General features: G+C 38.9%; 1 protein-coding gene across 1 annotated transcript in view; it reads left to right on the forward strand.

Annotated features, from left to right (window-relative positions):
- Positions 1-12,848: 12,848 nt before the first annotated feature.
- THOC1 (THO complex 1) overlaps positions 12,849-21,964 on the forward strand; it is a 52,970-nt gene continuing 43,854 nt past the window's right edge. Inside the window, exons 1-7 of the mRNA XM_004742813.3 lie at positions 12,849-12,992; positions 15,157-15,230; positions 15,325-15,385; positions 16,632-16,698; positions 20,054-20,172; positions 20,608-20,656; positions 21,561-21,656. Of these exons, the coding sequence (XP_004742870.1) occupies positions 12,939-12,992; positions 15,157-15,230; positions 15,325-15,385; positions 16,632-16,698; positions 20,054-20,172; positions 20,608-20,656; positions 21,561-21,656 (520 nt within the window). The 5' untranslated portion in view covers positions 12,849-12,938. The remainder of the gene's footprint in view (positions 12,993-15,156; positions 15,231-15,324; positions 15,386-16,631; positions 16,699-20,053; positions 20,173-20,607; positions 20,657-21,560; positions 21,657-21,964) is intronic.

The following is a 21,964-nucleotide window of genomic DNA, read 5'->3' on the forward strand; positions in this document are numbered from 1 at the left end:
AGAAAGACAATTATCATATGATCTCCCTGATATGAGGAATTTGAGAGGCAGAGTGGGGGATTCAGGGGGGTGGGTAGGGAAGGAAAAAAATGAACCAAGATGGGATCGGGAGGGAAACAAACCATAAGAGACTCTTAATCTCACAAAATAAACTGAGGGTTGCCGGCGGGGTCGGTGGGTAGGGATAGGGTTGCTGGGTTATGGACATTGGGGAGGGTATGTGCTATGGTGAGGCTGTGAAATGTATAAACCTGGTGATTCACAGACCTGTACCCCTGGGGCTAATAATACATTATAGGTTTATTAAAAATTTTTTTAATTATTAAAAAAAAGACTATCTGGATGATAAATGTGAATGAACCCAGTTAAGGCCTTTATATAAATTTTAAGATCTGGTGGCCAAGTATGGAGATCTACTCTTCTTGCTGCCATCCAAATCAAACTTCATATAGAAGTTCCCTTGCCTATTAAACCTGCCACCTACCAATCTGGAGTGGCCTGCTTATTTCTTCAGTCTTTTCTGCCCTCCTTCTGTGGGGGTCGGTTTCAGATTACAACTGGCAAGCTACGGAGGAGCTCCTGACCAAGCCAGCATCTTTGTCTTGTTCCCGAGCTTAGAGGAAGAGCACTCATCTTTTCACCATTAGGTATGATAACTGTGGGTTTTACATATACGACCTTTATTATGTTGAGGTAAATTCTTTCCATACCTAATTTATTGAGCGTTTTTATCATGAAAGGATATTGAATCTTTGACTGTCAAATGTTTTTTCTGCATCTATTGAAATTATCATGTGATGTTATCCTTCATTCCATTAAGGTGGTATATTTATTACATTTATTCATTTGCATGTATTGAACTACCCTTGCATCCCAGGAATAAATTCCACTTGGTCATCGTGTATAATAATTTTAGTGCTATTGAATTTGGTTTGTATTTTATGGCAGATTTTTGTATCTATCTTCATTAAGGATATTGACCTTTAGTTTTCTTTCTTGTGGATCTTCTCTGGTTTTGGTATCAAGGTAATGTTGGTCTCATTTGGAAGCGTTCCCTCCTCTTCAATTATTTGGAAGAATTTGAGGATTGGCATTAATTCTTTAAATGTTTGGTAAAATTCACCAGTAAAACCATCTGGTCCTGGGCTTTTGCTTATTGGGAGGTTTTTTGATTATGGATTTAATCTCCTTCCTAGTTACAGGTCTGATTAGACTTTATTTCTTCATGATTCATTCTTGGTAAGTTTCATGTTTCTAGTAAGTCACTCATTCTTTTTTAAAGATTTTATTTATTTGATAGACAGAGATCACAAGTAGGCAGAGAGGCAGGCAGAGAGAGAGAGAGAGGAAGGACAGCAGGCTCCCTGTTGAGCAGAGAGCCCTGATGCGGGGCTCGATCCCAGGACCCTGAGACCATGACCTGAGCCGAAGGCAGAGGCTTAACCTACTGAGCCATCCAGGCCTCCCAATTCACTCATTTCTTATAGGTTCTCAGGCTTGGTGTCTAACTGTTCATTAAAGTCTCATGATCCTTTTTATTTCTGACATCAATTGCAATGTCTTCTCTTTCATTAATTTGATGTCGAGCCTTTTTAGTCTAGCTAAGAGTTTGTCAATTTTATCTCTTAAAAAAACCAACTCTTAGTTTCACTGATTTTTTTTCCTATTGTTTTTCTATTCTCTATTTCACCTAATTTCCAAGTCATTCAAAGGCCCTCCTTTTCCACGGCACCTGGGTGGCTCAGTCTGTTATGCATCCGACTCTTGGTTTTGGCTCAAGTCATGATCTCAGGGTCCTGGAATAGGCCCTACCTTGGGCCACATGCTTGTCAGGGAGTCTGCCTGAGATTCTTTACCTCTTCTTCTGCTCCTTCTCCTACTCTCACTCTCTCAAACAAATAAAATCTTAAAAATCTTCCATTTCCAATTCCATTTACACCTTTCTCAAAAATCAAGTGGCCAACTGTCTGAGTCTATTTTTTGACTCTCTTCTGTTTCTCTGGTCTACTTTTTTTATCCTTATTATTTTATTGACATCGTTACAATAGTTTTATAGAAAATCTCCAAATCTGGTCGTGTAGTTCCTACTCATGGTCAAATAAATAAACATTATCCTAGGTACTTTAAATTCAAGATTATCCTAGGTACTTTAAATCTTTTGGATGTCTTTTTTACAATCTGCTTACCAATTTCTACAAAATATTTGCTGGGATTTTTTATTAAGATTTTACTGAACCAATTCAACAACTGGTTAAATTGATCAATTTGGAAGACCATTTTGGAAAGAATTGATACTTTTTCAGTACTGAATCTTCAAATCCAGCCACATTATTTGTCTTTTCATTTATTCATGTCTTCTTTTTCTCAGCAATGTTTTAAAATTTTTACATTTTTTATTAAATTCATCCCTAGGTATTTGATGGGGTTTATGCTATTAAAAATGTATTTTTAAACTTTATTTTCCAAACTTTTAAGAATATTACAAAGAAAGAAAACTAGATTGATCTTATATCCTATAATCTTGCTAAACTCTCTTATTAGTACTAATATTCATTTTAATATACTTTTTAATACCTTTTAATTTCCTACATTAAAAAAATCATGCCATTTGCAGATAAAGACACCTGTATTTCTTCCTTTTGAATTCTTGTCTTTTGTCGTTGTTTTTTTGTGTGTGTTAATACATTGTCTAGGACCTTCATTATAATGTTGAATAAGAGTGATGATTCTGAACATCATTATCTTCCAGATTTTAGGGGCAAAGATTTCCATATTTTACTATTATTATGTTGGCTGAAGACTTTTTTTTTAAAGATTTTATTTATTTATTTGAACACGAGTAGACAGAGAGGTAGGCAGAGAGAGAGAGGGAAGCAGGCTCCCTGCTGAGCAGAGAGCCCGATGTGTTGCTCAATCCCAGGACCCTGGGATCATGACCTGAGCCGAAGGCAGAAGCTTTAATCCACTGAAGCACCCAGATGCTCCTAGCTGAAGATTTTTTTAAATACCTTTTATCAGACTGAACATTTTCTTTTTATTCCTAGTTTGTGGATTTTTTAAAAAATTATGAATGGATGTTGTTTTATCATTTTTCCTGTATCTACTGAAATGCTTATATATTTTCTCCTTTATTCTTCTTTAAATTTTTATTTTTTATTAACATATAATGTATTATTAGTCCCAGGAGTACAGGTATGTGAATTGCCAGGTTTACACACTTCACAGCACTCACCATAGCATGTACCTTCCCCAATGTCCATAACCCAACCACCCTCTCCCTACCCCTCTCCCCCTGGCAACCCTGTTTGTTTTGTGTTTCTCCTTTATTCTGATAACATGGTGATATATTTCTAATATTAAACCAAATATATAGTTCAAATATTTATGAAATATAAATATGAAATATATTAATAATAATATTAAACTAAACTTATATTCCTTACTTGCTAATGATGTACTCACTCACCTTTTGATATATTGCTGGATTTGAGTTTTTTCTTTTGGGACTTTTGTATCTAAGTTGATAAGGGGCATTAGTCTGTAATTTTATTTTCTTATAATGTACTTCTAAAACTGAAATCAAAATTATGCTAGGCTCATAAAACAAGTTGGTAAATATCTATTCATGGTTCATTCTCTAAAAGATCTTGGTATAAAATTACTTCTTGTATAATAAAATTTACCAGTGGAGCCCTCTAGACCTGGAGTTTGCTCTCAGGAAATGTTTTTATATAGATTTTTATTCATTCAATTTCTTTAACAGAAATAGCACTATTTATATGTTTATTTCTTTGTCAGTTTTGGTAACCTGTGTTTCATAAAAAATTTCCAAAATTTAAAAAGTTGTCAGATTTATTGCCTCAAAAATGTAGGAGAAAGCATTATGGAGGGATTATTAGATAGTTAATTTTACTTTGAATTTCATGATTTTGTGACATCTGTAATGGATTGTTATTTTTCCCCCTCATTCCAAGTAAATATTCACTTCATATCTAATTTTTTATTTGTAATTCTGTAATTACAAAATTTGTAATTTTGTGTTATTATCCTTAAAGACCAAACTGTATAAACTTCAGGCTCGATCCATCCCTCCTTTTATGTATCTCTATTTTTGTCTCTACCATCATAATTTTTAATTTACTAGATATACATGTGTATATACTTAAACATATGCTCATTCTTTCTCCATCTAAAACACACACACACACACACAGGAGAGCTTGAGGTGGAGCAGGAGAGGGGGAGACGGAGGAAGAGGAGACAGAGGGAAGGAGAAGGGAAGGGAAGGAATGAGATTTTGCAGTGTTCCAGTCTTCTAACTCTTGTTAATTTGAACTTTTTTTTTCTTATTATCTTCTCCAGTGATCTGGGGGTATACATATTATCTTAGATTCTACTAAGAGTTATCATTTATGTTTTTAAAATCTATATAATTTAATGTACTTTTTTAACTTGGCTAAGACCCAACTAAATAGTTTTATTTTGGTTCCCCTTATGTATGATTAAGAATTCAGCACATTTTCTCCCTTATATGGACATCCTTGGTTCTGCCTCCTGTCCCCTGGACCTGCTTTTTACTCTCGTCACTGCTGACAGCCAGCTCCACACAGTGATTCACCTCGGCTGCATCATACATCTTCTTTTTCTGCCTCAAGGTTTCTCCAGTATTGCGCTATTTCAAGAAACCCTGTGGGAACACTCTATATGCTCCTGCATACACAACAGCAATGGCCTATAAGTCAGCCTTTGATGACTAGAGATTCGAAGTCAGTGCATAAATGCCTTTTGGGGGGCAGGCAATTTGGAGGCACATTATATACAGCTTCTCAAAAGATTCCAGCACCATGGACCTCCATTCGCCTACAGCAATGACTGATAATACTATAAGGTAGCTTTGTGATGGCCTTTTCCTCCTCTGAGTCTCCCTACTTCAACTGCTTCCGTGGATCATATTTCAAATAATTTATATGGACAGGAGTTGGCTTACTTTGGGGGTTAAGCCAAACCAAAACACTCTTTTTCTATCCCTCTCCCAAACTTCCCAAGCTCTGTTAAAATAAACTGAGGTCTTAGCATCACCAATACCACAGAAAAGGAATCCTATTTATGAGAACACTTACTGCTCACATAATGATAGGCTCCTATTCACGTCTACAGACATTCAGGTCATGCCTTACCTAAGAAGGGGCATGCCTACTACTTGCCTGGGCAACCAGAAAAAAGATCTACTACCGCTCTGAGGTAAAAATCCAAATACAGACTTCACCTGTACCTCATGGGAGGCAAGTAAGGCACACACGTGCTAGACCATAATCTCCAGTGCACTGGATCCTTTAAGAGTCAATCCACCCTATTCACAACATCCGAGGGGTGGCCCTGCCTCCTCTTTGTGGGATTGAGAAATAAAAAGAAAACTAAAAAATAACTGTTGTAGATGAGACCTACCTCAGTTCCTGCATTAATCCAGTCTCTCTGACAGCAAATAAAAGAACTATAACTCCAAACAGCCTTAAACTATTATAAAAGGAAATTATTTGTGTGAAGACGCTACTGAAGCAGTCACCTGACATGAAAAAGAGCAGTGCTCTGACTCTTCTGCAATTGATCTTTTCCCAACACTTTCCCATCCTCTCTTCTCACGGCATCTCTCCTTCCCAACTAACATCTTTTTCCTCCTCTTTCCATTTCCTATAGCCCAGCTTTCAGCACTGTTTCTGTGTGTTGGCCTCATTTGCTCTTTTGGCAGATGGGCTCAGTCCAAGTGATAAGGATGATGGCAACAGTAGCTCAAAATTCACCACAGCCCCTGAGGTGACAGAAATTGTACTGGACAGCCAGAAGGGCCAATGGATATCATCCCACTGGCTGTCTGGCATCCAAAGACCCTTTCTAATTGAAGGGAAATCCCAATTGGGGTTTACTACTGAAGCTGAAAGCAAGGAGGGCCAGGTATCACTTTTCCTCTTCTCTGGAAGCTAGAACTTGAACAGAAGAGCCACTCAGATACTCCCAGCCATGATCTCAGACCTAGAGGAAGAGGTGCAAAGTTTGAGGACTAGAGGTGATGCAGGACAGCTGCAGCACCATGATGTGGTGGTGAGTGCTCTGTGATGTGATGGCAAGTGTCTACCGACCACAGAAACCAGGAACAGAGCCAAACCACTGAAGGTGGCATTAGTAGGGGCATCTTAAGACTGATGGTATATATATTTTTTAAGATTTTATTTCTTTGAGAGAGAGAGAGCAAGCAGTAGCAGAAAGGAAGGGCAGAGGGAGAGGGAGAAGCAGTGCCTCCACCCCGCCCCAGCCAGGGAGCCCAACTTGGGATAGGGCTTAATCCCCGGACCCAAGATCAAAACCAAAGCTGAAGGCAGATGCTTAACCAACTCAGACACCCAGGTGCCTAAGACTGATGGTATGTCTTGCTTCCATTGAGGCCTGCCCAAGCTTCATCTCTAGTCTTTGTTGTATTAACTTCTGGATACCCTTCCAAAAAATTACTTTATGAAGCACTAACCAGAGTATGTTTCCCTGCTGTTTATAAAACTCTTAATGACAGACATATTTTCCAGACACAGAAGAAAAATTGTAAAGAGTTGCTACTAGCTAAGCCATCATACGCCCACCACTGTTTTGTCTGTTAAAAGAATGGGGTGAAGGGGGGGTGGGAATGGCAAGTCAAATGGGAAACGTAGGGGCTGAACAGCCCCTGCAATAGTTCTTAGAACTGAGCCATCTTGACCTTCATTTATAAACATGAATCCATAATGAAAAATCACCAGTAACATGAAGGAAATCAGATGCTCCACAGAGTGAAAGCATTGTGGTCAACGAAAGCAAAGGACTCTTTGAGACAATTAATGCAAATAATAGAGAACTTTCAAAACAAACTTTTGTGTGTTCAGTGAGATTCCAGAAGGCTAGAGTATACCATAGAGGAGAATGAAACTCCAGTGAAATACAAGGTCCTGAACAATCTGGCCCTGACCATGTCTCCAACCTCGTTGTCCACTGCTTTCCATCCTGCTCCCACGATGCTGCTTTTCGATTCTCAAATATGCTAACCTCCTTCCTAACACGAGGCCATTGTGCACACTGCTCCTTCTACCTGGGATGATCTTTCTTACCTTCCCCTTCCAAGTCCCACTCTCAAAAATACAACTAATGCCTTTCCATCCTTTAAGTTTTGGCTTTCATATGACTCCCTCAGAGAAGCCTTTTTTGACAACTCTATTTATATCCTGCTCAAGCACGATCTGCCTGAGTCTCACACTCCTTTGATTCTGAGTGACCATGGGCTAAGTTACTTCAGCGCCGTTCAAGCTCTTCACCTATAGACTGGGAATAATAAAGAGTAAACCTCCTAAGTTTGCTGGGAAAATTACGAGAGTTCACGATGCAAAGCACTTAGAACTGGAGCACACAACCACACTCAGTAGATGCTATAATTCCCTGCATGGCATTTATCACACAATGAAATTGTTACATTTTTATTTACTTTTTAAAAAAATCTGCTCTTCTGCAGCATCACAGCTCCATGAGGGCAATAACTCTGTTTTGTTCACAGTGCCTTGTTCATATTTACTTGTTGAGAATAAACAAATGAAAATATTTTCCAAAAATGAATGAATAAAACATGATTATATGAGTACCCTAGGATACGGTTGTGGCCCTGGAAATGTTCCACTCAGATCTTTTTGCTGTAGGGAGCACACATGACTGACAGCCCTCACTGCTAATATCTGGATCCACCACACTGGCATGGAGGCCAGACTTTCTGAGGGCTGCTTCTAGTCAATGACTGAGCATGGCAGAGGTCCTAGTGCAGGCTCATTCCAGAAAACTGCAACACTCTTCTGACAAGAAGTTTGACGTGAGGACTCCTCATCGGCAAAGTCAGACCTTTCTTGGAGCTGCACTTCACTCAGAAACTTCCTACCTATGCCTCCCTCCTTCCCTCTTTCCTTCCACAGGTATCAGTCCCACATTGTGGTCCAGAGGCTTTTCTTCCTGCCCCTGCTCCCTTCATAACAAATGCTTGCACGTTAATCCTGTGCTGGTGTCTGCTTCTTGGTAGACCCAAACTACCACAGTCAGAACCTTCCGAAGCGCACCCTGAGGTGAGAATTTGTGAGCAAATCATTTAACTGTTGTTGGGAGAAGCCAGTAAGGGAGGGAGAGAAAGAATCAGGACAAGAAAGGGGAACAAGTCAAACAATGGTACTATTTCATGCAAAATCTCTGCCTAACCCTGGAGGGAAGGTAGGCTTACCAGGGCAAGGAAGACATCCAATTCATCCATTTCTGTGAACTCAAATTATGCTCATCTGTGTGTTTCAACCAAGCTTACCACACAGGATTTTATAGTGTACACTAGATAATGACATTTACAGTACTTAAAATGTAATAAAATACTACATATATAATCAATAATATTGTATTTGTGCCTGGTGGATAGTAGGCACACAATAAATATGTATTGAATGACTAGTACAATACAAAATGCTTGAAAACTGCCAACAACCTATTAAAAAATAGAGTAGCCACATATAGTTTCCATATAATTCCTTTTTCCACAAAAATTAAGTCCCAAATATGTACAAAGTTCTATCCCTCTTCCATTTTTATACTTTACAGTTCTACTCCTCTCCAAATGCAGGAATCTCTTTTTGCTCAACTTTTCCTCTCAAACATCAGTTCTGTTTCAATCCACTCAAGTTACAAATAGAAAAGGAAAGATGGCTAGTGTCCAGAACATGAACCAGCAAAAGTGGCAATCCAACATCCACATGTAGCTGGTGAGCATTTCCTTAGGCCCAGACTAGAGGATAAAGAGAACAAAAGACTAAGCTATCTCCTCGGTCCTTTTCTGTCATCATCCCAACAGTAAATTGAATCCCAGTGAAAGTACACCAAAGAAAAGAAGGGGAATCATGATGTGAATGCTTCGAATTTATCTAAGCCACCAAGCCTACAATTCTCATTGGAGGGTATTTGCTAAGGGAGGCAGTCCCTGTTCCACCTTACCTCGCTAAGAGAAACAGGTGCTCATTAACTATAAGTGAGGTTGCTATGTGTCACTGGATGTCTGCCCTTTGAGTGTTATTACATACTTTTGAAAACTCATAATGTTTTGTTATGACTATATGATCCACATCCTTAGTGGACTATAAGGAAATAATTTATGGGACAATAATTAGGCCTGTGGCTTGGTAATGATCCAAGAGTTAAGACTTGAGAAGAATACAGGCTGTGGAAATAAAGCTAGGCCCAATTCCCAAATTAATTTTCTCTAGCCATGTGAGCTACAACAGAGGAACCTCTTTCCTATATATAATTACATGGAATATGGTTATAAAGAGTAGAAATACCACAAGAAATTGTCATAAAACTTGAGCATTATCTGTGATAATATAATATAGTGTAATGAGCATGAAACTTGAAATCAAAACTCCTGGGTAGTCTTATTTTGCTGACTGACTATCAAGAACCCTTAAGTTTGCTTCCTCATGGATGAATTAATTGTAGGATAATTGTATTACCCACCTCAAAATATCATATAGAGGATCAAATGTGGTAATACAGTCAAGTGCATTTGGAATTATAAAACATTTATTTACATGATCTAAATGCTACAATATTTTTACTATAGTGTTTTTTTTATCATAATGGAACTAATGGATTATTTATTTTTAAATTTTTTATTTTTTATAAACATATATTTTTATTCCCAGGGGTACAGGTCTGAATCACCAGGTTTACACACTTCACAGCATACTATAGTGGTTTTTGATGCATACCTTTCAAAAATGCATTCTCTATTTCTTGGCCTTATTGAATATAATCTTATTCTGAATTTTCAAGATCATACCAATGTTTTTGATGTTTCTGCCTTTTTTTAAAGCTATCTAGTGCTATAATGGTACATTTTTATTTATTTTTTTAAAGATCTTATTTATCTATTTGACAGAGATCATAAGCAGGCAGAGAGACAGGCAGAGAGAGGAGGAAGCAGGCTCCCTGCTGAGCAGAGAGCCCGATGTGGGGCTCGATCCCAGGACCCTCAGATCATGACCTGAGCTGAAGGCAGAGGCTTTAACCACTGAGCCACCCAGGTGCCCCAGTGGTACATTTTTGTTTTTTATTTTTATTTTTTTTAAAGATTTTATTTATTTATTTGACAGAGATCACAAGTAGGCAGAGAGGCAGGCAGAGAGAGAGGAGGAAGCAGGCTCCCTGCTGAGCAGAGAGCCCGACGTGGGGCTCGATCCCAGGACCCTCAGATCATGACCTGAGCTGAAGGCAGAGGCTTTAACCCACTGAGCCACCCAGGCGCCCCCAAATGGTACATTTTTAAAAACAGGTTTTCTTTTTAAATTTTCACTATTGTACAATATACATAAAATTTAGTATTTTAATCATTTTTAAGTGTACAATTCAGTGGCATTAAGTAATTCAGATTGTTGTGTAATCATTATGACTATCCATCTTTAGAACTTTGTCATCATCCCAAGCTAAAATCTGCACCCATTAAACAGTAAGTCCCCATTGTCACCTGATTACTTTTTTCCCATACTCTTTCATCTGCTGTTGCTTCACTCATTAGCAGAAAAACATGTTCATTTCTCTCCACTCCAAAATTTACTGCCAGTAATAACTTGCTATAAAAGCTGTTTTTAAAAAAGATTTTTACTTATTTGACAGAGCACAAGCATGGGGAGCAGTAGGGAGAGGGAGAAGTAGGCTCTTTGCAGAATAGGAAGCCCAATGCGGGCTCAATTCCAGGACCCTGGAATCATGACCTGAGCCAAAGGCAGACACTTAACCAAGTGAGCCATCCAGGCACACCCTATAAAAGCCAATTTTTTTAAAAAGATTTTATTTATTAATTTGACAGAGAGATCACAAGTAGGCAGAGAGGCAGGCAGAGAGAGCAGGGGTGGGGTGGTAAGAAGCAGGCTCTCCGTTGAGCAGAGAGCGTGATGTGGGGCTCGGTCCCGGGACCCCCCAGACCATGACCTGAGCTGAAGGCAGAGGCCTTAACCCACTGAGCCACCCAGGTGCCCCATAGAAGCCATTTTCAACCCCATAACATTCTTTGGCCTCAAACATTAATACAATTGAGTTTCAGCTGGACTCTTCAGCCCTCTTTCCGTGCAGAACCCAATATTACAGTCAAAATGAATGGCTGTCTTTCACTGCACCTTCTCTCTTCCACACTTCTACTCATACCATTCCTTCCACTGGGAAGCTTTCTCCTATTTATTCTTTGCTACTCCCACCTACGTCTATTGGAATCCTTCAAGGTCCAATTCATCCAATCTATCTTCTCTGCAAAGCCTCCTTGACCACTACATATGGTATTGATTCTCTCTTTTGATCACTTATAGGAGCTATTATCTAAATTAGTCATGATAATAACCTTAGTTATTTCTTTTGGGTCAACTGGAGTTCCTCAAAAAAGAATTAAGCTATAGTACTCTGTTCATTCCATTATTTGTTCAAATATTTGTTATTCATTCAACAAATAGTATCCACTGTGTACAAAGTGCCTAACAGATGTTTGCTGAATAAGCAAATAGAATTCTAAGTCACTGGGCTTTGATGAATGATTCAAGAAATTCCAGCTCTTCTTCTGTTTGAATTCTTGTTAAAAAAAAAAAAAAAAGAAAGAAAAAGAAAAAGACAAACTTATTTACCTTTCAGGTCTTAGTTGTGATCCAGATAGTTAATAGTCATCTGTAATATAATAATAATCCTATTTCATCATCTACCTATTAAATCAATTAATACCAGGTTTTTCAGCCAATTTGGAATTTAAGTCATACAAACTTGAATGATTCTGTTGATTCTAAAGAAGACTGTAATGCTTCAGGTAGCCACCATCGTTCACAATTCCCACTTAAGGGCAAGACTATGCAAAGTTATCTTTTGGTTAAGCTTCCTGTATTCTTGTTCGACGTCAGCGAAGGGAGAAGGTACACACGGAAGGGAATAAGAGCGTTTAGGTCAGTGTTGCTTTTCCCACAGCATAATTCCCACGGAGAAAATTAACTGCCGCTTGGCTTTTCATCGGTCAAGCCTTTCCAGCGCGGAGACAAGGGAGGAAGTTGCCGAGGAGAAAGGATTTTGGAACCGGTGCCTCTACCCTGGACGCAGTGCCACCCCATTTTTAAAAAAAACACCGAGCACTGCATTCCTCTTCGGTCTTTCGCTTTCAGCCGAGTCCTCTATGTGCAGCAAAGTTACTGCTGGTACCAAGATACTGATACTAATACTCCTATTCTCACTGAAGCCACGTTTGTTCTCAGTGTTTCCTGTGCGCTTTCCGACAGTCCCGAGAAACGGGCATTCGTTCTGTTTCACAGAGGAGGGAACTGCTCCTCAGCTACAGAGCCCAGTGAGCTACACGGTCCATTAACTAACTGCTCGGCAAGGCAGCAGCTAAGACCACTCCGTCGGGGAGAACGACTGCAGTCCGGAGATCACGGGCACTGCCCTCACCTCCCCAGCCTGACGCACTCCCTGATAAACCACCTGCCCCGGATTCCCAGGCGGCGGTTACCTTCCCGAGGGACTCCGTAAGCCTTACTAGCCGTCATTCACCCAGCTTCCCCAATCAGGAAAATCACTGCAGGTGCGCGTCCCGGCCTAGTCCCCCCGGCCTAGTCCCCGCCAGGCAGCACTGAGCTTACAGGGCGAAGACGCCCATATGCCGTCACCCCAAAGGTTCTCCACGAATCCCGACTGACCACATAGTGCTTGACTCAGTCTTCCAACGGCGGCTGAACTCTCCCCATAGTAGCTCCCAGCCCCCACCGACCCACCCCTTGGCTCAAAGGCCGCTCTAGCCGCTCACGGAGACACAATCTCGTTGCTCCCGCTTGACGTCATCCGCGGGCGCCGCAGCGCGGTGGCGGGCACGCGCAGCCGAGAAGATGTCTCCGACGCCGCCGCTTTTTAGTTTGCCCGAAGCGCGGACGCGGTTTACGGTGAGCGCACGGGGGGCGGGTGGGGCTCTAACCCGGCTCTATCTTTTTCCTCCTCTCCCAGAAAAATACCCGAATTTTGCCCTGGGGTAAAACGGGAACTGAGGTGTGTACGGCGCGGTGTAGGCTCCTGGCCCCGTCGGGGGCTGGGAGGTGGGAAAGACGCATTACTTGCCTCTTCCGTGCGTCCTGTGCTGTCTGCCGCCGTCCTTCTGCTCGCAGGTCTCTGAACCCGGCGTTCTGAGCGCCTTTGTGACCCGCGTGGAGGACTCATCCGCAGACTGCCTCCGGTGCGGTCGAGCTCTTCTGCAGTGCTCGCTTAGCCGGACAGGTGTCTCTAGAATTACCTGAGGGTCAGGACGCCAGTGGTTTTAGTCCAGAGAATTGGCTCCTGCTCCGCCTCTTAATCTGCCAGGCGGTGGTCCCGGCCCCTTACTCACCACCCTTTAAACCTCCATAGCTCACTCCCTAAGAGATTAACAAGGAGCTCCTGAGTAGGAAGAGGCAAACAAATCAGCTTGGGAATTGTTGCCGGCTGTCATTTTATTCTTACACAATGAGGAAGAGTAGTTTGAGCGTTTGGGGAAACGCCTTTGCACAGCGTTTTCATGTTAGCTTATTTAACTCAGAATAGCACAGTGAAGTAGGTGAAGTTCTGTTAACCCTGGTGGTTGAGATAGAACTTGAGACCACAGACACACACACCCCAAGAAGTAAGGTGATGAACTTCGCTGGTGTCTCTGACTTCAGGCCCAGTATTCTTGTGTTGCCCATCAGAGCATGAAGAACCCTGTTCTGAGTGGGTTGCCTGTATTTCTTTTCAGAATTTGCGCCAATATTTCGAGTCATGATTCAACTACTCAAATATTTAATTGTGCTTACCTAGTTCTAGTAACACCAGAATAAAAAGTTTTCTTGTGTGCAGGTTATTTTTAAATTCCATACAATGAGGGTTTGTTTGTTTGTTAACCAGGTTATATTTTGTTTATGCCTTCAGAGTCTTTTTTTTTTTTTTTCTGTGTATTTTGCTGTAATCCCTGGTGCTCTGAAATTCTGCTAAGTAACTACTAGAAATATCCAGTATTATATTAGTCCCTGAGGGGATTTGAGATTAGCTGGTGCAGTGGCTCTTAAGGTTCAGTGTGCAATGGAATCACTTGGAGATTCTGGTTCAGTAGGTCTGGAATGGAGCCTGAACCCTGCATTTCTCCTAAGTTTCCAGGTAATGCCACTGCTGCTGTTAGTAATAAGCATCTACCATAGCCCCCTTATTTAAGAGGAAACTGAAGCACAAGGAAGTAAGGAGATATGCCCAAGATGACACAGTCTGCTCTTGGCAGAGTCAGGAATGGACATTTCCAGTGTAAATCAAACTCATGGGAGTAATGAGATGGCTTTCCAAGTGTATGTGAATTTTTGCAGAATGAATTACTTTGCAATATTTTTGTCTTTCATATTTCTTTTTTAAGGTTTTATTTTTAAATAATCCCTATACCTGAAGGGGGGTTTGAACTTAAAACCCCCGTGTCAAGAGTAACATGCTCTACCTAGGAACCAAAACCTCCTTTTTATTGTTTTGGCTTAAGGTTATGACTAAGACAATTAGCAAGTATACCTTGTTGACTATGTGTCAGGGACTGGGTTGTTCAAACTAGAGAAGGAAGGGCTTGCAGTGGGTCTTGAAGAATGGATAGAATTTTCACGAGCATGGGAAGAACAATGAGTGAATACTTGATAATGAAAAAAGTAGGTAGACCTTATTGGAGACTGTGTTAGGTGGTAGTGGGAAATAAGGGTGGATAGACTGAGGGATATAACGTCAAGGACCTTGAGAGGGAGCTATGACATTTTAAAACCAAAGCTTATAAATAAGAGCACTGGGGTGGGGGGGAGGGGGGGAGGTAGAATACGCTCATGAATGTGATATTTAAAGAATTGGTAGGAGGGAAAGCCTGAAATGAGAAAGGCTCGTTGGCAAGCTCTCATCAAGTTTAAAGTGATGAGAGTCTGTATAATTAAGTGGCATTTGAATAAGAACCAATAGAATGATAGGTAGTTTTTTCCCAAGTATAAGTGTTTCCAGTTAGACATACTGTTGATTAGTGATGTTTTTCAGTAAATAATGAGCAAAAATCTTTCCACTGACATGCTATTTTTATTTTTCTAGAAGTCTACCAGAGAGGCTCTAAACAACAAAAATATCAAGCCATTGTTGAGTACCTTCAGCCAATTACCTGGCAGGTAAGGCATTGATATCCATAAAATACACTTGCCGAGATCGTTATACGTTACCTTAAGCTGTTTGAAAAATGCAGGTGTCTTTTGTTTTTAATAGTGAAAATGAAAAAAAATGTACCCTTGACCAAGCTTTCAGAGGTGTTCTAGAAGAAGAAATTGTAAGTATGTTTTTCTTTACTGTTAAAATTTTGTTGCCAAATTAATCAGTGTTATTTTTTAAGTTGCTTTTATCCTCAGAGTGGATATTTATACAAGATTATTTTTTCTACAGTGAGCTTGCTACTTTGTGAAAGCTGATTTGCTCATAGCATAAGAATTATGTAATAGTTAAGATTTTGACAGCACAAGTATAATTTAAGGGTTTGGTTTAATGAATGAGCTCTCTCCAAGTGAATATAAGAAAAGTTGTTATGAGATTTCCTGAGCAAGAACTGTATTTGAAGGTGGGCACTCTCACATTGCTGTATGAACAGTGACACATTTTTTTGGTAGCATCAAAGGTCTAGTCCAAGGATGTTCATCAAGGGAGCTGGGATTCTATGTCCTCATTTTCCTATGGTAGCCTCATCAGTTAGCATACAAAAAAACCAGAGTCTATCCAACTTGAGTAGAAAAATTTAACCTAAACATGAAAATTCTGAATTTATTTACCATTTGAGGGGCACCCAAAGGAAGGGAAAACTTTCAGCAGTTTATTCTTGGTTAAGTGAAAGTTGTGTCCCAAGAAGTTAGATCCTTTTTTAATGGCCAAATACAACGTTCCTTTCTTTTGAACAGTTCTGTATCAAAACTTATTTTTGTCATCCTCTTCAGACCTAGGCACTTACATGTTGTAAGGCCTTAATGTGGGCAAGTTACTTTGCTTTTCTGAGCCTCAGTCTCCTATGTAAGAGGGAATATAACATTCTTTCAAGGTTGTATAAAACAACACATAATGAACACTCAAAAAAATGCTAGTTTCTATAATGTTATAGAATCTAAGTACTACCTCCCGTCTATTAAAATCTTTACTTAGACATATTGATGCACCAGTACAATTAATTCCCCTGCCCCTGCCTTTGCCCTGTGCCATTGATTGATATGGCCTCAGCACTTCTGTACTTGATTAGCTTGTAGCCATCATCATGCTAATGTAACCGTCTTCCTAAGACCAGTGGATTTTAAGTGAATCACCTTTTATTTATAATCACTCTTATTATTTACTGGATCTATTTTAACAATTAATGATTCTATTACTATTAGTCATTTTTTATATTTTCATCTTAGAAAGTAATTTTGTTTTCTATAAGAAATATGTTTATCTTCTATTTCTTATGCTTTAATGTCAGAGGATGTGTTTGTATTGTTACCGAACTAGTCTTGACTCTGGCCCCTAAATCAAATTGTTTTTTCCTCTGTTGGTAGATAAATCACTCATCATGTGAAAACGTTTTAGCTATTATTTCTCTTGCTATTGGGGGAGTAACTGAAGGTAAGTTCAGTGTTGTTTTTCTAAAGTAATCATGGACGTGACATGCTTTATTCAGAACTTACTCTCCCTATACCTCTCCATCTATTTGATTTTGTTCATTTTTCAAGTTCTGCCTACCACCTTTGCCAGGAAGTTGTCCCAATGAAATTAGCTCACACTTCCTCATCTCTAGTATACTGCACACATTTTGGCACTTTATTTGTTCTCCAGTTGTTTCATTCATTCAGTAAATATTTATTGAGCATCTACTATGTGCCTGGTACTGAGGTAGGACTAAAAGATTCAATGGTAAAGAAAACACATCCCTGCCTATAAGGAGCTCAGTGGCTAATGGAGGAAATGGATGTGTAAATTTTTTACTGAGGTATGATTACTGTGAAGTGTGGTTGAAGTTTCTAAACTCTAAAGGAATCAGGAAAGCTGTAACAGGAGCTGGGATGTGAAGATTGATGGGTTTGTCAGGCAGAAAGGGAAGGAAATACATAGCTATGTAAAGGTGAGTTCAGCCTGGCTGAAGAGTGGGATGGAGCAGAAGGGTGAGAGGATGATGACTGTGGTGAGGAAGGAAACAGGGGAGGTAGCTTAGGGTCATTTGCGAAGAGCTTTGTATACCATGCAAATGGCTGGGGTGCACCCAGGTTGTGAAAATGCTGGGGGAATCACACTATGGTCCAGTTCATCCCATGCACACAGGGAGCTGTGGAGGAAGAGTTAGATTGGGAGAGACTGCTGGCAGAAATACTAGTTAGGGGAATGGTTAAAATGGTTGCAGTGGCAGTGGAGGATAATTTCAAGAATAAAAAAAGGCATATAGGAAGTACACAGTGCCTAACACATGGTAGGAGCTCATTAAATATTTGCAGAAAGAAGCAGTGACGTGTAAAGCATTGCTTATGTATTTATTATTTTGATACCTATTCCTACAAAAACTAGACCATTCAAGGTAAAAATGGTTTGCTGGTGTAGCAGCAAGCCATTCTGTGAACTTAAGCATAATTCATAAATTCTAACTTCACACATTAAACTTTTATACAAGATGTTCATTCATTCAGCATACTTGAATGGGTGCTGCAGTGGATGGTTCCTTGCCCAGTTTCTGTCAAACAGCAGTCTGCTTAGTTCATTGATTACTTTGATGTGTTACTCTTGTAGACTTGTAATATTTTTAACTCTTGAATTTGTACAGTCTATTTTTAGAACGTTTACGTTAGTTGAGAAAGATAAGGATTTCTGATTAAAGCTTAGATGCTTTTTTCTTTTAATTGGATGGGAAAAAGTCCTTCTGGAGAGAGATTATTATTGTATTCTTTATGTGACATGTTTTCAAATTATCCATAAATATGTTTTGTTGAATTCAACCCAGCAGATATTTATTGAGCTTCTGTTTAGTGTCAGACACTCTCCTGGTTAAAAAGTATAAAAATGCCTGCCCTCAGAAAGCTCGTTGTCTACCTAAAAATAAACAAGATATGATAAATGCTATAATTTATTTATACTGTGCTTTTCAGAAGTGTAGATGGGCTGGCCTGTTGAAAAGTATCAGGAGTTATTTTTAGATATACTGATACTTACTGTGTGCTTTGAAAGATGGAGCAGGAATTTGCCATGTGATAGGAAGAAGACTGAATAGACAGAAAAAAGCATTGTATACAAAACCATAGAAGTATCAACATAACAGGATACTTAGGAACTGAAGAGAGTATCTGTGGACAAGGTTAAGATGACGCAAAGAGGGCATGCAGAGGCTGGGGTGCATGCAGGTTGTGAAAATGCTGGGGAAATCACACTATAGTCCAGTTCATCAGAGTCATCCGTGAATCTCTGTTTTAAATGAGATTGCAAAGCCTGAGCTTAGTTTTACTGAATCAGAATCTTGGCAGTGGAATCTAGCTAATTTTCTTAATTTATATAATTAAACATGAGTTAATTTATGTCAAACTGTGCTGCAACTACAGGCAGGAGTATACCTCTCAAAGCAGGCATTAGGTCAAACAGGGCATATAGTATCTCAACCTTCAGTGGTGAGGGAGTTCAGCAGATGTCTGCTCTCATCTCTGGTTTTCCTTCTCCCCTCTGTAATGTCCGTGGCAGGTGGTCATCTAGCATCTATGCCAATTGATGGGGCGTACTGTTTTGATTTCTATTAGATAGTCTTGTCAGGTTTCCCTTAAACTAAGTTGCAATCTGCTTCTTTATGCCACCCACTGGTTCTTGGCAATTCCCTCACATCACATTCCAGATGTGATCATACCAGTGCAGAGTGGAGCTGGATATATTACTTCCCTTTTTTGAACATACTATATTAACTGCAGTGTTTGGGGCTTACAGTGCTCCCCAGATATTTTCTTTGCATACCACGCTTAAAAGGCTACTTTTCTTAAACACTAAATGAAGTGTTAGTGTTACCTTTAAATAGAATAAGCAGGGAGATGAAAATATGTTTAGCTAGTCCAGATGACCTTTTCTTTAAAAAAATGTTTAATTTATTGCTTTAATGACTTTGGAAATACAACTTTTTACTATACCATTCTTTCCCCCGAAACAGTGCTTTTATTTTAAAATGTTTATTAGTTGAAATCAGTATCAGACTTTTTTATTATCTTTTTTGAAGGTAAATCACAAAAATATTTAGCAACATTAGGGAACATTTGGAAATGAGCAAAGGAAAAATATGATTCATAATTCCTCTACTTTAAAAAACTACCATTCATTTTGGTATATGTTTTTAGTTTCTCTAGTCTTTTTAAAAATTACTTTTATTATTGTTGTGACCATAATATACGTACAGTTTTGAATCCTGCCTTTTTCACTTAACATTATATCATAAGCATTTTCCAAGTTATTATAGTCATCATAACCATCGTTTTTAATTGGCTGCATTATATTCTTTTGAATAGCTTAGTGGTGAAGAAAACAGACTGTGGAGCCAGACTGCCTGGGTTCGTATCCCAGCTCTACCACTTACTGGCTCTATGGCCTTGGGCAAGTTATTTAACTTCTCTGTGTCTCAGTTTTCCCATTCTGTAAACTAGAGGTGATATTATCTGCCTCATAAGGTTATAAGGATTAAATATGTTAGTATAAGTAAAGCACTTAGTGTGCCTGACATATAGTAAATGCTCTAGAAGTGTTAATCAAGAATTATCATCATCATTATTATTGAGTGCACATACCAAAATTTACCTAAGTATGTCCCATTTGGGGACTTTTAGGTTGCTTCCATTTCTTGTCTCTTAAAAATTTGTTAGGAGTGACTAAGTAAGTGTAGATATTTTTCAGAATTATTTTGCATGGGCTATTTTACTGTACAGTTTTTTTTTTTTAACTGTTAAATTGGCTTGTGCTCCACTTGAAGGTATTTGTACCGCCTCTACACCTTTTGTATTGTTGGGAGATGTTTTGGATTGTCTTCCTTTGGATCAGTGTGACACTATATTCACTTTTGTGGAAAAAAATGTTGCTACTTGGAAATCAGTAAGTGCCTTCGTTTCTTTTTCTGCTAACACCTTTCTGTAGATCCAGAGTTCAGAAGATAGATTTTCTTTTTTTTTTTTTTTGCTTATATTTTAGTATTGCTCACTGCCAAAAATTTGTCCTTCTGAGGGAATTCTATTGCTGTCTTGAGGGGCCAAGTGAAAAGTCATGGTGTAGAAAAAGTTGAAGTGTAAAATTTGAGTAGAACAATTAATTTGAAAATGCACACTTTCATGTGTTTAAAACAGTTATTTAGTATCATGTTTTGTTATATACATGCAAATGTATTTAATAGAAAATGCTATTTGTGGGGAAAATAGTGAAAGTGGGATAGTAGACTCAGTGTATGTCAGTAATTAATATCGTACTTGCTGTGACTTATTGAAGAGTTCAGAACTTCCTGAATGATAATAGTAATCTCTGTCTTAATTTCAGAACACATTCTATTCTGCTGGGAAAAACTATTTACTACGTATGTGCAATGGTAAGTAATTCAGTTGTAAATGATTGTTTTTTAAAACATGTTTTTTTTTTAATTTAATTTTATTTTTGTGTGTGTGTTCCAAAATTCATTGTTTATGTGTTTAAAAAAAAAAAAACAGGTGGTTGAATTAAACACAAGTGATAAAATTTTAAAAACAGATTAGTGTCTTCATTTTTAAATAACGGACTGATTTATTACAACTCATCATTCCCTTTAAGTTGAACTGTTCCTGGGGTGCCTGGGTGGCTCAGTGGGTTGAGCCTCTGCCTTCAGCTCAGTTATGGTTGGGTCAGGTCATGGTCTTAGGGTCCTTGGATCGAGCCCCACGTCGGGCTCTCTGCTCAGCAGGGAGCCTGCTTCCCCCTCTCTGCCTGCTTGTGATCTCTCTCTCTCTGTGTCAAATAAATAAATAAAATCTTTAAAAAAAATTAAACTGTTCCTGTTGTGGGTGTAAACTTAAAACCAAAATAAAATTTAGTAAAGTTTATCTTGCCCATGCTAAATTCATTTTATTCCTGATTTTTTTTTTTTTTTAAGATTTTATTTATTTATTTGTCAGAGAGAGAGGGAAAACATAAGCAGGCAGAGCGGCAGGCAGAGGCAGAGAGAGAAGCAGGCTCCCACTGAGCAAGGAGCCCAATGCGGGACTCGATCCCAGGACCCTGGGATCATGACCTGAGCTGAAGGCAGCGGCTTATTAACCAACTGAGCCACCCAGGCGTCCCCCTGATTTTTTTTTTTTTTTAATTCCTGATTTTTTTTAAAGCTTTTTTGGAACAATAGTTTGTACTACCAATTTTGATGACTGCTTTAAAAGGAAAATACTCTTGACAGACTAACAAATCTGGGTATAGTTATAATCAACAGAATGATTTCCTATAACCTCATTTCCATATATTGTTAGACCTCCTGAGAAGATTATCAAAATCCCAGAATACAGTCTTCTGTGGACGAATTCAGCTCTTTTTGGCCAGGCTTTTCCCTTTATCTGAGAAATCAGGTAAGCTTTTATACATTAACTAATGCTTTGAAGGAAAATCTATTTCAGTTTTTAATGGATTAGAAGCTGCTCTGATGATATAGTGATGTGTGATTATATGTGATGATACAATACAGGTAACCTTTAAAGTCTCTGATTTTTTTTTTTTTTTTGAAGTATAGTTGACATGTATTAGTTTCAAATGTACAACATAGTAATTTAACAGTTGATTCTTTTCAGGTTCCAAGCTTATTAATAATAAAAATGTGTAGTTGAATAACACATATGTAGATATGAACTGTCAGGTCTCTATTTATATTATAATGTAT

The sequence above is a fragment of the Mustela putorius genome, unplaced genomic scaffold (genome assembly GCF_011764305.1).
Source record: "Mustela putorius furo isolate JIRA1106 unplaced genomic scaffold, ASM1176430v1.1 tig00003858_pilon_pilon_pilon, whole genome shotgun sequence".
Classification (NCBI taxonomy): Eukaryota; Metazoa; Chordata; class Mammalia; order Carnivora; family Mustelidae; genus Mustela; species Mustela putorius.